This window comes from Brachycentrus maculatus, unplaced genomic scaffold (genome assembly GCF_059751285.1).
Source record: "Brachycentrus maculatus isolate JH-2025_06_01 unplaced genomic scaffold, ASM5975128v1 h1tg000326l, whole genome shotgun sequence".
Taxonomy (NCBI): Eukaryota; Metazoa; Arthropoda; class Insecta; order Trichoptera; family Brachycentridae; genus Brachycentrus; species Brachycentrus maculatus.
Genome location: NW_028281075.1, coordinates 1,349,622 through 1,366,209, shown reverse-complemented (window position 1 = coordinate 1,366,209; position 16,588 = coordinate 1,349,622). Strand labels below are relative to the sequence as shown.

The following is a 16,588-nucleotide window of genomic DNA, read 5'->3' as shown; positions in this document are numbered from 1 at the left end:
ACCACCTATAGGGGTTTACTGTATGGGAACCTATTTCACCGTCTATAACCCCCGATAGGGGTTCACTGTATTGAATACACCAATTTGCTTTCAGCTAAATACATCAATACGATGTTACCGCGTGATTTTTTTAAGCGTATATAATAATAATTAATTAGCGATGTACCAGTGTACCTGTTACATCAGGCTATGGAATTCCAAAAAACGTTGATTACGGTTCACGAAAAACGTGCCGCAACGATATCTTACACGTCCCAGACAAAATAGATTCGTCACATATTTTTATTTTTAGAAATGACCAGCTTGAAAACCAAATAATGGTTTTGTTATTTTAAAACACAGTAATTACTTTTGTTGATTAAATTGTATTAAATTACTCAAATACATGAACGCTTCAAACAAAGACTCTAGAATTAGGATTTAGAACTAGCGAATATTTACATTTTTATTTACTTTGATTTATGTACTTATCAATTTATTGATTACTTTGCACACATTGAACAAAAGCGATTATCTTGTAAATTTTATTTAAGGCCCAACATACGTATAATTGCAAATCAATTTTTCTAAACCCTGGTAACATTTGACGTTATTGATTTCTTTCTTAAAACAACGTTTTTGTATTGACAAAAACAAGTTTTTCTTCGAAATAAATATATGGTTTTGAAAAGAAAATTTAATTCAAAGTTAGGAGAAAAAAATATTTTAAAATACATGATATTTTCCAAAAAAAAACAACAAAAAACAATATTTATTATTTAAAACATCGGGCGTGAAGTGACGACCGGTTCTCAGCACAGCCGGACGCTTAATGAATTATATTCAAAATTATATTTAAAGCCCTAACTGTCGACTTTTTAAACAGATCAGACTTTTACAAGTATCAACCCATGGAGAATATGCCATATTTAACAATCCATGAAATATCAGATATAAAAACAAATTGAAATTAATAAAGATCCATTCCGTTTTTGTAATAATAATGCGCTTCATAATAAAACGATACTTATTAAATTATTCGAGTAGGTACATGAACGCTCCAAACGAAGAAATTCGAATCAAAGTAATTTCCACATTTAAATAAAATGTTTTTATTTCATGTAAATTTTATTTTAAGTGAAAAAGGGGGGTTAAATTGATCATACCGACCCTTATAAAAGGAAGGCCTAGTGCGTGAACTTTTTAAAGGCCGACAAACGAGTCATTGTTAATATAAAATAAATACGTTTATAAAATGTTATTTTTTTTACAAAATCCTGAAAAAAAATGTGGTGACCTGTCATGCTATTCCCTCCATAATTTCAAACGGAAGCGGGATGGTGGAGTCAGTCCAAAAGTTGGTTACATTGTAACCCCAGTTTTTAACGCGAGGCCTCTAAGCGCCAGGCCTCCAAAGCGCGAGGGTCTGTTCGGATATGCCTGACACACACCGCTAAGGACAACCCTGATCTCGATTATCTGCTATCTCGATAATACAATATTTTAATTTCACCTCCCCTTTTCAGGTCAAGTTTAAAAATATCGATGTTAGAATGAAGTTATTGTAACTGTATAAAGATTAAATATCAAAATCGCACTATGATTTATAGTCTAGAAAATTGTATTTTATTATTAAAAAACACATTAAAATAAAATTTGTGACAATTGTTTTCGCCTTGTTATGGCATTTTCAAACTTATATGAAGATTAAATGGACTGATGGTCCTTATATAGCTATACAATTCTATGTACTTAAATAATAGTTATCAGTAATCATTTATGGGAGAAAATAATCTTTGCGACTAAGGTTAAGTGTTCAATAGTTAATGGAGCAAGTAGGTACTTAAATTCATTTTCGGGTAAAGGAAGCATATAATGTTTTTCTAGCTTTAGACAATTGTTGTTGAAGTCATGTTTTGTGAGGTACCAACTTTGTGTATCAACCCAGTACACTATGCACCAATAGTAATAGATAACAATTACAACATTTTCAGTGTGTCCAACTACTTGTTCACATATCTGGATTATCTCCAATTAGGAGTTATTTTTCATATTAATTTTTGACACCTCAACATATATTCAAAAGAATATGGAAGTACAATTGAAAGAGTTTTTGCATAAAAAAGCTTCTTTCATCTCACAATAGATGTCCCTAGTGAAGTTCTAGTGATTATTTTACAATGCTTCGAAATAGAAATATATATATATATATATATATATATATATATATATATATATATATATATATATATATATATATATATATATATATATATATATATATATGCCTTGCAAATGCCCAGACTTTCATATTCTTCATCATCTTTGTTGAGATGTCAAAAAATAAAAGGATAACAATTAGTCTCAGAGTCGTGAGTTCTGCTTCACAGATTTGTCTGTAGCACACAGCCATGTACAGCTATACAAGTATAATATATTATGTGTTTATTCAATCTGTCACTCTGTCACAGTCAAACAGAAGTTGATAGTATCGCCATAGCACCCGGCACCATGGCACGCATGACATATTGGTGTAGAGGTCAGCCTCCATTTTATGCGTTTCACCAAATCGTCAATAGATACATATCCATTCAATAAATTAGAAGCGGAATTAAAAATGCCTCGTTCGTCTCATTCACATTCCGCATGGATAGGAGTGACACTCGGTATTTGTAAATACATGTCGTTAATAACTCACTAGATAATGCATGTTATAAGGTGTAAACATTAAGGTGTATGTATCATTTTGGTCAAACTCATTTACCAAAGGCGTCTCGAAAGTATTTTTTTTTGTAATACAAATAATATTATGTTTTTTCAAATCAAAATTGTTCATTTGTAGGTGAAAACAAGTGAAAGTTTTAATCAAAGTTAAAATAAAGTTTTCATATATTTAACGTACTTAATGATAGGATCATTAGGTACGTAAAATATATGAAAACTTATATCCTGATATTCCTCTCCAAGCACAAGAGCTTAGTCTCTTAATTCGAGATAACGCCGTAACTATTGTTATTTTAAAACTGTCAAATGTAGAAATCTCTAGAAAATTCATTAAATTATAAAAAAAATCTTTTAACACCGATAAATAATAGTGTCATTATTGAATTTTGTTTTATATATACATATTTGATAATTATAAGTCACCAACCCATTTTTACTAGCAAAATATATTTATTTTTATCAAGTAAATTTAAATGATATTACTATTTATCAATTGTAAAGAATGTACATTTGGAAACACACATTCAAATAATACCCAAAAGTACATACATTATTTAAAATTAATAATTAATATTTTGATTTCATTAAAAAAAGTAATGTATAAGAATGTCAAGAATAAACTTTTCTCATTAAAATACACTATCCCAGAACATTTGTATTACTTGATGCCTTCTACATGAATCAGAGCGAAGGTCTTATCACCCTGCCTCCATATAATGGATCATTCTCATGATGTGTTATTATTGGCTAATAAATTAATATGAAAAATCACAAGACTATCGGTAACATTCTTATTAAAATCGGTAGAGAAGTAATGGAAATATTGAGGTTTAAACTTGAGATATTTGAATAAATCGAAAAACGGACACCGCAATATATCATCAAATTTTACGTTATCGGGTGATTTATAGAACTGTAATAGTAGTAGTATGAATTCGTTTCTGTGACGTCATTCGTTGCCAACTTACGAAAACAACGTTTTTACGAAGGCGAATTTTTGCAAAAGTAAATGATGAATAAAAACTTTGTTTATATAGGCTGTTATAAACACAAAACAAGTCTTACACAATCCTTTATAGGTTGAGTATGTTAAATTAGATATTCCTCCTGAATGATAATACCCTATTGACGATCAAGTTATCAGTGCGTCTATCCACGCCTGACACCATTGGATGCGGCAAGAGGTCAGGCGAATATTTGTATAGCGCCACCTCAAGGATGCTAAAAATTCTCGGAAGCCAAAAAGCATTCACCGCAGCTTTTATCTGATTGACGTTTGAATGCAAGACAGGAGGTGGTCAGCGATGTTCAGTGTCGTAAGTAGCTCTGGGAGTTTGGGCATGTAGGACTACCTTATTTCGGAGCGGTCATCAATCAAATCATCATCGGAAGAAATGACGCAAGCCGCCGGCGTCACACTGAGTCACTGGCGTCTGAATCTGCGGCCGCGGCCGGTCCCATCATTATCCGCTTAAGCACGTAGCAAAGAACAACACGACGTGATCTGGAATATACCATGTATCGCCTCGTTATATTATACCGCACCATCAAAAACAAAAATTCCTAACCACTCAGTGGCTACTTTCAGTTAGAATGTATCTATTGATAAGATCCAAAAAAATACACTGCAAAAATGAAACGTTTCGCAGGGTGAAAAAGGGGAGTGATGACTTAAATTAAAATTTTGTGATATCGTAGTCATCCAGGAGTAAGTGACCAAGTACATTGTATTACAAAAACGTGATCATTGACTATTTGCTATCTTACTAGCTTAATATTGCCCTGAAAAAATCCCAAAGGATTTTAAACTTGGAAGTATAATATATTGACTTAGTAAAAATTACTAACTGCATTGATGTTTATTTTCTTGCCAAGCAAAAGTGACTTAAATGGCCCTCCTGAACATTTTACGTTTTGGTAGTTGGTCACTTTCTCCTGTATGACTACGATATATCTATTGATAAGATCCAAAAAAAATACACTGCAAAAATGAAACATTTTGCAGGGTGAAAAAGGGGAGTGATGACTTAAGTTAAAATTTGATGATATGTACATAAAGCATCAGCTTTGAATAATAAAAATACTAAATTTAATTTAAAAAAACGTATAGCCTATTTAGCTAGCTACAACTTTGCAAGTTCCTAAAAACATGTAAAGGTAAAAAAACTAAAATATGGGAAAGCTACATAAATGACATTCCTTCTTGGGTCTTGATATGGTAGTCAAGAAAGAGTGTCAAACTACATAATATTACCTCGTGATCTTCATCTTCGACGCTTGCTCATGTGCAACGAGTTCATACTTTACAACTCTGGTATGCAGTCATGTTTTTTTAATATTTAAAAAAGAATTGACCAATAGTCATTGCTGATAAATCAGGATATTTTATTAAAACAAATTAACCAATATTTTTATTGTTTGTCCATAATGATGTGTCTCCATGATGGGATTAAGGAACTTATAATCAAATTGAAGAGCAAGTCTGTTTTTGTGTTAAAATTTAATGCAGTGCACAAGCACCACTTAGTGCGAATTTAGTAAACAGGCGATAAAATTCATAGTTATCTGACATATAATGTGTAATGCACATAATCACAACGATTAATTCAAGCAATAAGTTTTGATATTTAACTGTTTATAAATCCGATAACTAAAAGTGTCATTTTGTCTATTTTTATAACCTTATTTACTAAATATGAAGCAACATTAAATTGAATAAAAATAACCGAGTAAAGTTGTACAGTTATAGTAATGTCACAAACAAGCGAGGTAGGCAAGAAATGTCTGCGATTCTGTTCCTGTATAGTATATATACGGAGGTAGCGCAGCATAGGATGGCAGTGAAGTAGGTAGATACGTTATTGCCGCCATTTCTCATCTTCCCGCGTACATTTTGACTTTCAACATTCGAGATTCGTCCGTGGTCGCGTGAAGGCGCGATCGGTTTCAGTCCTTTGGGTTTCGGCCATACGCCGATCTTGGCACCAAAATGTGATTAATGTGCTTACCACGTTAATTTAATAACACCCATTTTCGCGTTTTTATAAAAATCGTTCATTGCAAACATGTAACTTCGTTCAATTAATTCAAATCACTTAAATTGTAATTAATTCCCTATTAAAAGTTGTTTATTAACGTAGATTCATTGATTAAATCATCTCTGTAGTTTAACAAGGTCTTAACGATGTTAAATTTGGCAGCCCGTTTTTTATTTATTTGTGATTCTTAATATTCAATTGATGTGCTGCCGATATTAAATTGTAATTTTATATCGAAGTGGGTGTTATTCAGTTGCCAGACTTTATTTAGAATATCTCGTTAGTAGTGCAGACTGCAGTCCCGATGGCTCGTGTTTCTTTGGTGAAGTTGGTGAGTTCCTTTATTTTTTTCGTATTGTTTAAATTTGCTCGGTTCCTTCGTGCTGTTTTATCAATTAAAATTTTAACCGATTTCAATATTATACCGATTCTCCCCACGCTCGTTGTATTAGGAATCTTTTACTACAATATGTTGCAAAAATTTGTGGGTAGGTAGCATTCAAAAATTAACAAGTGGGTAGGAATGTCAAGTGTCGAAAGATGGGAACATTATACCGTTTATTATTCCGATATTAACATTTATTCTCTATGTAGGAAGCCTAATTCTTTAATTGTATTTCTTAAGGATTATTTCCCGCTTCGTTTTATTTATTATTATTCCTTTTATGACTTAATTTCCTAATATATTATCATAATACGTTTTCTAGCTTTGAGACTAGCTGATTTACTTACATTGGAATATTTTTAGCTTGATTATGATTTTATTGGAAAATAATGTAAAACATTTCAGTAGTTTTAAAAATTCCAAAACTTCTGAACGACATTTTCAGAATAAGATTATATTATTGTTATACTGATAGTACCTACTTTCTATAAGTATTAAAATTTTCAATTTAACGGGTTTAAGATAGATGTCTAAGTATGCACTGCAATTTTAAGAAAATATATTAATTTTGAAAATACGCGCTTTTGTACACAATTTAAGAAATATGTTTTTTTAAAACATTGCAACATTATTGTACTCGTGAAACACCTGAATATCTACTCTACAATTATTATTGTACAAAGTAAAAAACGGTTCAGTACAGTCTTCATTTCTATTGCTGAATTTATTTACTATTTTTCTAAATGAATTCATATTAATGACCTATTATATCTTTTAAAGATTAAACTTTTTTTTATAATTCTCGAAAAAAAAATAGAATAAATAACACAATTTTATGTTAGTAATGAAAAATATAATGTTAAATCGTTTGTCATATTTGATGGGCTTAAATGGAATTCCGTATTTTTATTATGATTTTCTCTCTTAATTGTACATTTTTCATATATTGTTGTAGGTTGAAAAAATATGAATGTAATGTGTAAAATATGTTCATTCAAGGCTTGATTAATGGGATCAATGCCATTTCGTTTGCATTTTTCTAATTTATGTAAACTTTATTGGATTGAATTTTAAAAATATGTCTTTGCATAATACTCCATACATAGTATTGTATGTACCTACTCGTACATATTCACGTAAGCGTTTGTAATTATTGATTTGGCGTTTAATTTGTAGAACTCCATTTTAATTTATTATACTTATTCTCTAACGAATGTTTGAAAATGCCATAACTAGGCGATCATTTGTCACAATATTTTTTTTTTTAATAAAATACAACTTAATAGACTAAAAATATCTGTGTTTGATTTAAAAATTAATACATAAAATAATATATAAAATGTAGCCTCGATTATTGTAATTTTCCTGGACTTATTTTAAATTAATAAATAACTAGTGCAGTGAAAAAACTGGCACACAAAGGTAAATTTAAAAAAATAAATATAAAATAACTTACGGTAAAAAGTGTCTTTAAAATGTAGGCTTTTTTCCGTCATATATAAAAAATGAAAAGTTTTATTTTTTGGTACATTTATTTGAATTTGAATTTAATATTAATTTAAATAGCACACAGGGGTGACGGATTTTCCATTGAGTCAAAAACCTTAACCAGGATTCGTAAAACGGAATTACCTGATCCGAATATACAATTCTCAATTCGATCAATATTCATGACCCGGATTGTGTCTAGATTGGTTTTTCACAAATTACCAATAAAATAAAATAAACGATCCATCAATGTGTTTATTTTCAAATTCCTATAACAAAGACATCGGTGTCGTCTTCATTGTTTTTTAAATTCATATTTATTACTATTTTTTTTATTTGATTAGAAACAATGTAACAAATTATACGAATCACATTCAGACATAGGATTGGATAAAATAAGAAAAATATTTTAGCAGTAGTAAATTTAGCAATTCGTATTTAGAAATTAGGATTTTTGATCTGCCGTACAGAATTACCTGCATGGTAGGATCCAAATAATTTCGGATTGAAATTGTTCGCGTACAAAATGAATTATTTGATATAATTTACAACACTTTTAGTGTGTCCAAATACTTGTTCACAAATCTGGATTATCTCCAATTATAGGAGTTATTTTTCATATTACTTTAAGTCTGGATATTTACGGGGTTGATGACCGTCATAGGCTGGTTTAAGTGATCACTTTACACACGTGTAACATTCACCAATTCTACCCATTATTGACAACCACACGACTCAAATTCTTGGAAGTTCTATATATGTATATGAATCAATTTTTAAACAATGTTCTTTAATCACTAGAACTTCAGTAGAGACATCTATTGGTGAGATGAAAAGAAGCTTTTTATTGAGCACCAATATATGTCTCTAGTGAAGTTGTAGTGATTCAATAACAATGTTTCAAAATTGGTTTATATATATCAAACTTCCAAGAATTTGAGTAGTGTGGTTGTCAATAATGGGTAGAATTGGTGAATTTTACAAGTGTGTAAAGTGATCACTTAAACCAGCCTATGACGGTCGTCTGCCCCGTAAATGCCCAGACTTCCATATTCTTCTTCATCCTCGATGAGTTGTCAAAAATTAATATATTTGATACAACATTGAAATAGTAAGCCATCACTATAATATCAAATGTTGTTTACGAAATGACACGCATTCATAATATTAATTGTTTAATAAATAAATTATTACAATTGTTTTCAGATCCTATGGAGTGCTCTATCGGTCGCTCTGGGGTTGGAAGTTCGTGGACAGCTTATCCGAGGTGTTCCTTGTGTCAAGCGATTCCACCAGCTCTACTGTCCAACGGCGGGACACACCTATCCAGTGTAAGTAGTAGTATTATTGACATCCCACCAGTTATTGCCACCTTTAATTTCGTACGTGAATATTATCTGATGGTAGGCATATATTTAAGGCCCAGTATTCGTCAAGTCGCAACATAATTTTCTTTAAATCCAGGTAACATTTTACGTAATTAATTTTTTCCTTATGACACCTTTTTTACACTGAAAAAATAAGTTTTTCTTCGAAATAATTATATGATTTTGTAAAGAAAAGAGTTATTGAAAGGAAATGAGTTCTATAAATATTCTAAATATATTCTTTCTATATGTGTTCGAAAAAACAAAAAATATCCAACATACATGTCGCTCACTCCTTTCAAGAACGTCATAAATCAAAAATCGTCAATTTTCAGTTGTGCATGTTTTTGGAATGGCCAGAAAATGTACTATATCCCAGCAAAAGAGGCATATTTGTAACTTAATATTTACCAGCTACAGGGCAGAAAGTGTTGTTTTTGCATTTTGAAGAAATGGTATTGTTCAATTATTTTTTTAAATATACTGAATATTTTTCAAGAGAAAAAACCTTCAGGTTTTACCTAGAAACATCTGTTGCACAGTAAAAAGTTCAATAAGTGGCTTGATATTTATTTTTAAAACATTGTATTATATTTTTAAACTTTAAAAACGTTCTCCTGAAAAATCATGTTTTTTTATTTATGACGTTCTTGAAAGGAGTGAGCGATGTGACCTCTCCGGTGGTCGGCCGGTGATTGAATTACCCTTAATATTAGAATAGTCCATTTTTATGCGATGAAAATACAACCCACATTAGCATCTCTGATGATTTTGTTTAAATCAGGTTTGTCCAACCATAGGCCCGCGGACCTAATGCGGCCCAAGACTGCTATGAATAAAAAATCTAATAAAAATCGTAATTTAACAAAGCATTTGGATTTGCGACAAAAAATCTTATTAATAAAACAACACATTAGATTTTGCACATGCTTTCTTATGATTGAAAAGGGAAGAGTTTGTGAAATAAATACATTTTTAGCATTGACGGGGTTGAAGGGTTAGAAAAAGAAGAAGAAAAAGGAACAGAAATTATAATATGTATTTATTTATTCAAACATATCGCTCACTCCTTTCAAGAACGTCATAAATCAAAAATCGTCAATTTTCAGTTGTGCATGTTTTCGCAATGCCCAAAAAATGTACTATATCCCAGCAAGAGCAGCATATTTTTAACTTAATATTTACCCGCTACAGGGCAGAAAGTATTGTTTTTGCATTTTGAAGAAAAGGTATTTTTTAATAATTTTTTTAAATATACTAAATATTTTAAAATGGAGAAAAAACCTTCAGGTTTTACCTAAAAAGATTTGTTGCATAGTAATAAGTTCAATAAGTGGCTTTGTATTTATTTTTAATACATTGTATTATATTTTTAAACTTTAAAAACGTTCTCCAGAAAAATCAAGTTTTTTGATTTATGACGTTCTTGAAAGGAGTGAGCAATATGTCACTTACTATATATGTAATATTCCTGATGAGTAATTTCCATTACTCATTTTAGGACATGGGAATAAGGTTAACAAGTATAAGGTAAACAGATAAGAAAGTTACAAACACAGGGCAAAATGTAAAATATAAAGCAATAAAAGGTACAGTAAATAGACGTATAAAAAAACATAGGGTAAGAATCATGTTTAAAGGAAAAAAAGAGAAAATATGACGAATCACTAATACAAATATCTTTCCATCAAGTATTTTTTTGGGTCATTCATTTTGGATCCCTGATTGTTTTCTATTTGATATATTTTATATATAGGCGAATGTGGTGACAGTGCGAAGGATTCAATGGATCATTCTAATGATGTGTTATTATTGGCTAATAAATTAATATGAAAAATCACAAGACTATCGGTAACATTCTTATTGAAATCGGAAGAGAAGTAAGGGAGATATTAAGGTTAAACTTGAGATATTTTATATATATATATACGTCATCAACGTCATCGGGTGTGTTATGGGGCATATCCCTTTATGAATCTGCGATATTTTGATAGGTGAATTTTGCAAAAGAAAATGATGAATGAAAATATTGATTATAACGGTTGTTATAAACACGAAACGAGTCTTACACAATCCTTTATAGGTTAAGTATGTTAAATTAGATATTCCTCCCTAGTGATAATACCCTATTAAGTTTGCATTTGTTCGTCCAGTGACCGCATCGAGCACTTCATCGACGAGAACAAGGCGCTGATGAAGCGGATGTACGGAGACTTCACGGTGTTCACCGAGTACGGGCTGCCCCGGCGCGGCAAGCGCGGCGCGCCCGGCGTGCCCGACCCGCTTGAGCCACACGAGGGCCCCGCGGACAGCCCCTTCCTACGCCGCGCGCGCCAGACGCAGAGCCGCGCGCGCCCCACCTCGGCCCCCTCGGCGCCACCTTTCCTCAACACCAACCAGGGCAACTCCAGCGGAAGGTAATCTTACTGATAACATGTTGCCATTTTTTTTTGTTCTAAACCCAGGAGGGTCCGATACCTTGCGGGAAACCCGCCTGGCACTGCGCGGGTGTAAACAGTACACCCTCAAGTTAAGCTTAGACTATGATGTTCTCTGCGTTAATCTAACCATGATGTTTGTGTGAAACCACTAAAATAAAGAATTGTTCTAAACCCACCATCCACCCGCAGCGGTTATAAAGTCCTGGGGGACTCTTTGTTAGCTGCGCATAGAGGAATAATTTTAATTCATTCATAAGGAATAAAAACTCTATGCAGATTAATGAGGGGGGAGGAGGATGTATGGATGTATGGATCCCTATGCCTATTAAAAATAAATACAGAAGAAAAGAAGAAAAAATATCAGTATTTACAATACTTATGAATAAAGACAATGACTTATAATGACGAATAAACATATTGCCTAATGAGATTACTGATAACATATAGCCAGTTGAGACAGAAGGGATTCCTGCACCTAATAATAGATGAAACGATCGAGGGAACAAACGCCAGAGGAAACCCACACCGCGAATATCTTCGCGACTTATACCGAGGACCGGAACGGCGAAGGAGGTGTCATTTGTTGCTGCAGACTAATCCACAGGGTTGAGACAAATGAAAAAGAACTCATAGATACGCCTTCATTTGCTAGATCTACACTAAATATTTTGTACTAATCATTTTGTATTTCTGTTGTTTAGGTACTAGAATTGGCTATATTTAATGTATATTCTTTTAATGTTTTCTTTTATATATGTTTACTGTTGTTAACCCAATGAAATAAATAAATAAAACATTTACCCCATACCAGCTGCCATATCTTGGCGGTTAAGCCACACCTCCGTCCATGGGTAGTTCATATTATAAAGATACTTTCGTGTGAAATTTACAAATCAGTAAAGAAAAATTTTGGTATTGAATTATATCTTATTATTTTTATACAAATTTATTAAAGGCACTTGACAAAAGATGTAAGGATAGAATTATCCTTTGATTAAAACTATTAAAAAAATTATTAATCTTTGAATACTGGAGGAAAAAAGTAACATCCATAAACGTGTTTCATTTCAGAATTGACGCTTGTGAATCGAAAATGGAAATAGTGACTCCATATTGGGCACTCAACTCTGCGGGAAAGGTTCGCGCAGTAGTCAATACCATGCACTTCGAGCAAGCCATACACCAGGAAGTCTGCTCGTATGTATTTATATTTTTATGTTATGTTATTATTGTAATGACATATATCTCCAAAAATGAGAACATATGTGATAAAAGACAAGATCAATATAGTTTACATAGCAAAATATGCTGGAGTGGAACTTAAGACTGAGCAACTAGTTTTTATATAATTTATCATGTCAGATAAAAGAGGCAAAATGGAAAAAATCTAAATGAAAATTTCCAAATAATTTTTTGCCATTATAAGTCTGCTATTATCCCATTCCTCTTTATAATCAAAAGTACCTACCCATCATTCCTCTATTTCCTTTTCCATATATCAGTACTACCGTATAGGTATGCTAAGTTCCTTCACTTATCCATATCCTATCACACATATAGATCTAAAAATCTGGCACCCGGGACTGATCACCTTGCCTTTATTATTAATGATCAAATTGCATCTCATCAAATCTTTGTGGTACCTTACACCACTGCGTATGGATAGGATCAAAAGGGACAAACCTCTATACTAAGCCTTGATGTGCTTGCATTAAGACTGAGACAGACTGCAGTGATTAACCCATAACATGGTTTGTTTACAGTAAAACTCAGACCAACCGCTGTGCCGGAGATTGTGGTTGTGAACAGAAGTACAAATGGCACCGCCTCCTGGCATACGACCCTGACCAGGACTGCGCCGGTATCTTTATGGATTGGTTCCTCTTCCCTTCGTGCTGTGTCTGCCGCTGCACTCCTTAACGGAAGGGAATTAACTTTAATTTATCACCTCTCACGCACCTTCTGTGCGAATCTCTTAATTTCTCATTTATTTTAGACATTATTTTGTAATTTTAAATATTTTTCTTTATATTTGTCCTAATCCCATCCACTGTGTTTTCTTTTATTCATTTCTTATTGATGTCTAATAAAATACTTGTGAATTACATTCTGGAGTATTTTGTTAGACATTTGCCAAAGTAATAATTAAATCTTTACTATTTCTCTCTTTCCTAATAATCAATTTGCCATATAAACTAAGTGGATGGGATTATCCTTACGACTAATTGTCTTCGACATAATCTTTCATAATATTTTCCTTTAAATTACTCACAAATTTAAGTTAATCTTCTTAAGCCCTTTATATTAAGTTAATTTTAAAAGACTGCATTATACTCAATGTAATCAGTGCATGCCCATGGTCCATAGCGTACATATTCATTTCTTAAAACTTAACATTCCAAACAGAAATCGCAAACCTCAGCCGATCCTACAAAAATAACCATTCCACCTATTATCCTAATAATTATAAGATTTGAGGCTTTTGTGGTTATTATGTAAATACAAAGTTTGTGACCATATGTTATGTTTTAAGAATACTTTTTTTTATAGCAATAAGTTTTCTTTCTTACTTTTCTTTATTTTTAGACAATTAATCTCTTTCTTCTTCCTAGGTAAGACAAAATTTTGACTTGTATCTGGGTACCAACTTCTAGCAACAACAAAAAAATATAGACAGCAGGAGCAAATTTTTTAATGTCATAAATAAAATTTGTTTTGTTGATTATCATATCTTTTACAAGCAATCTTAAGCGGTTGTTAATTTTCACCTACCCAGGTACATGTAAAAATTATTATTTTTTAATATGTTGCCAACGATTTTTTAGACTTAAGATACTCTGTATGTTGACACTGTCACTGCCTATTTTGTATATGTACTTAGATAAGTTTTCATTTTTTTCCTCTTTTTTGTGCATTGATGATAAAGTTTTAATGTTTAGTAAATAATCATAATATTACAATTCAATTACCACTGTGGTGAGTTTTTATATGTAGTTTTCTTTTTTTTGTGAATCTGAAGGCGTTCACAAATAATTTGATATTTTTATATGTTCTTTAATCTAATATGCCTAATGTTACCATTGTTTATCCAATTACATGTAGTTAATTATTAATTGCATCAATCATTCATAAAATATTGCTTTCCAAAATAAATGCTTCATTTCTAACTTGATTATTCCAAAACATGTCATCTGTGAATTTTTTTTTTTGTTTATTTCAATATTTTACATAGAAAAAAAACTATTTATACTGACGTATAAGAAGTTGTTTTTTCTGAATTTAAAATAAATGAATAAGTAGCTTTTACAAAAGATCGATTGTAGCAATTATTATTTTTGATCTCAAATTATTTCCATTAAAAAAATCACTTTATTGTAACCCAAGTCTTTATAATCAGAAAAAGTTTTTATGTATTTCTATTCACCCTTTCATTAATTTGTTAAATTTCTGTTATCAGAATAATTGAATACATTTTCAGGTGGATAACTATTTTTAGCTCTATTGCAACCTAACTGGAAAATAACGAAGAATATTATTAAGTTATGATAAATCAATGCATTCAATTACCTAACTTATTATTCATTTGCATATTGTATCACAAATCTTTGGTAATAAATGCATTTTAGTGAATTAGTCATTAAACACGATTCTTTACAACTTTGTTCTATTCTCAAAATGGTGTTTATCATTCTGCTCATCTTTAATTCTTTGGGAAGCAATATTAACCAAAGGTTGTCACCCCCTGAAGGTATTTATTTAAATTAAATGTAAGGTGTTTGAAGTATGTGTAATATCATAACAAATAATGAGATGTAATTAAATGGAAAGCAAGTATGAAAATGTGTATTTGAATGCATATATACCTTTGTATTCACAATGATACAAGGAAATCTTAAAAGCTTTTACTAAAATATTTCAATAAAGTCGATAGTTATATTTATTCACATAAAAAAATTAAACTCTTTTTCCATTGATCATTTCAATTGCTAAATTCCAGCAATTCAAAATTTATTTCAAAACTCTTTCAAATCGTATTAAAGTTATAAAGGCTTATTCACTTTTAGGGTTTCCATATCATTTAATTTTAAGATTTTATTTCCATTTTGGTTTATTTTATGTATTTGACTTTTTTAAACTTTGTTTTTCTACAAATTACCATTTCCTATACTGTAGGTGTTCCTACATACATAATATTAGGAATACCATATACCTTTGTCTACATGTCCTTTTTATTTTGTACACCTAATTCAATTTCAATAAAAATGATATTAAATATTGACTTTCATTTATGCTTAGTTATTAAAATTTAAAATTAATCATTGTATGATAATTTGATCAAATTCAATTCATATTACCTGCCTATTAAAGCCTTTGTTTTGCAACAATTTATATTCATGCACCATCATTTGGCTTATAATGGATTTATCCATTAGTCCCATTATCTATCTCTATAGGATAAGGAAGATCCGAATTATAGCTAAAGAGATGGAGAAATCAATTGAAGTTTATAAAAGAAGTAAAACACTAAATAAATAGCTTTATACAATATTTTTTATCAAACCAGTGATCGGGATTCATTTTTGCCGAATTCATTAAGTCTCAGTAGTCAGTAACCAGTAAAAAAAATTATTGCTGTATACATATCTTGTTAAATGTAGTTCCGTCAAGATATGTGAGTAAAATACTAAAACTAAGAGTTATGTTGCAGACTACACTATTTTTACGTTTTACAATATTTTTTATTAAACCAATGATCAGGTTTTGTTGTTACCAAATTCATTAGACTAGTAACCAGTCAAAAAAAAAAATTCATATATCTCGTTAAATGTAGTTCCATCACGATATATTATAAGTAAAAAACTAAAAACATAGAGCTAGTTGCAGACTAGTTTGTATTCAGCTCTACGGGCTAGTAATAGGTTGTAAGAGGTTTTTTCAGTATGTATATCAAAAACAACCATTGTCAATGATATCCCATACGTGCAACATTATCCATTTGTTTTTATTAATAACTATATCTGATCCCTATCCGCACCCAAGTGGTGCATAGGATAAAGCTTAAAATCAATGTGGTGTTGACTTGATTAAAATAACAAAAAAGCACAGTAATCAGATATGCATTCCAGATTCATGAATATAGGAGTGGAATATGTTTGACGAGATGCA

The 16,588-nt window shown here is 31.1% G+C and overlaps 1 protein-coding gene across 1 annotated transcript in view; it reads left to right on the top strand.

Annotated features, from left to right (window-relative positions):
• Positions 1-15,689, top strand: part of spz3 (Spaetzle domain-containing protein 3) — a 71,480-nt gene extending 55,791 nt beyond the window's left edge. The window contains exons 5-8 of the mRNA XM_088268697.1: positions 8,821-8,945; positions 11,135-11,398; positions 12,494-12,619; positions 13,186-15,689. Of these exons, the coding sequence (XP_088124823.1) occupies positions 8,821-8,945; positions 11,135-11,398; positions 12,494-12,619; positions 13,186-13,342 (672 nt within the window). The 3' untranslated portion in view covers positions 13,343-15,689. The remainder of the gene's footprint in view (positions 1-8,820; positions 8,946-11,134; positions 11,399-12,493; positions 12,620-13,185) is intronic.
• Positions 15,690-16,588: the final 899 nt, after the last annotated feature.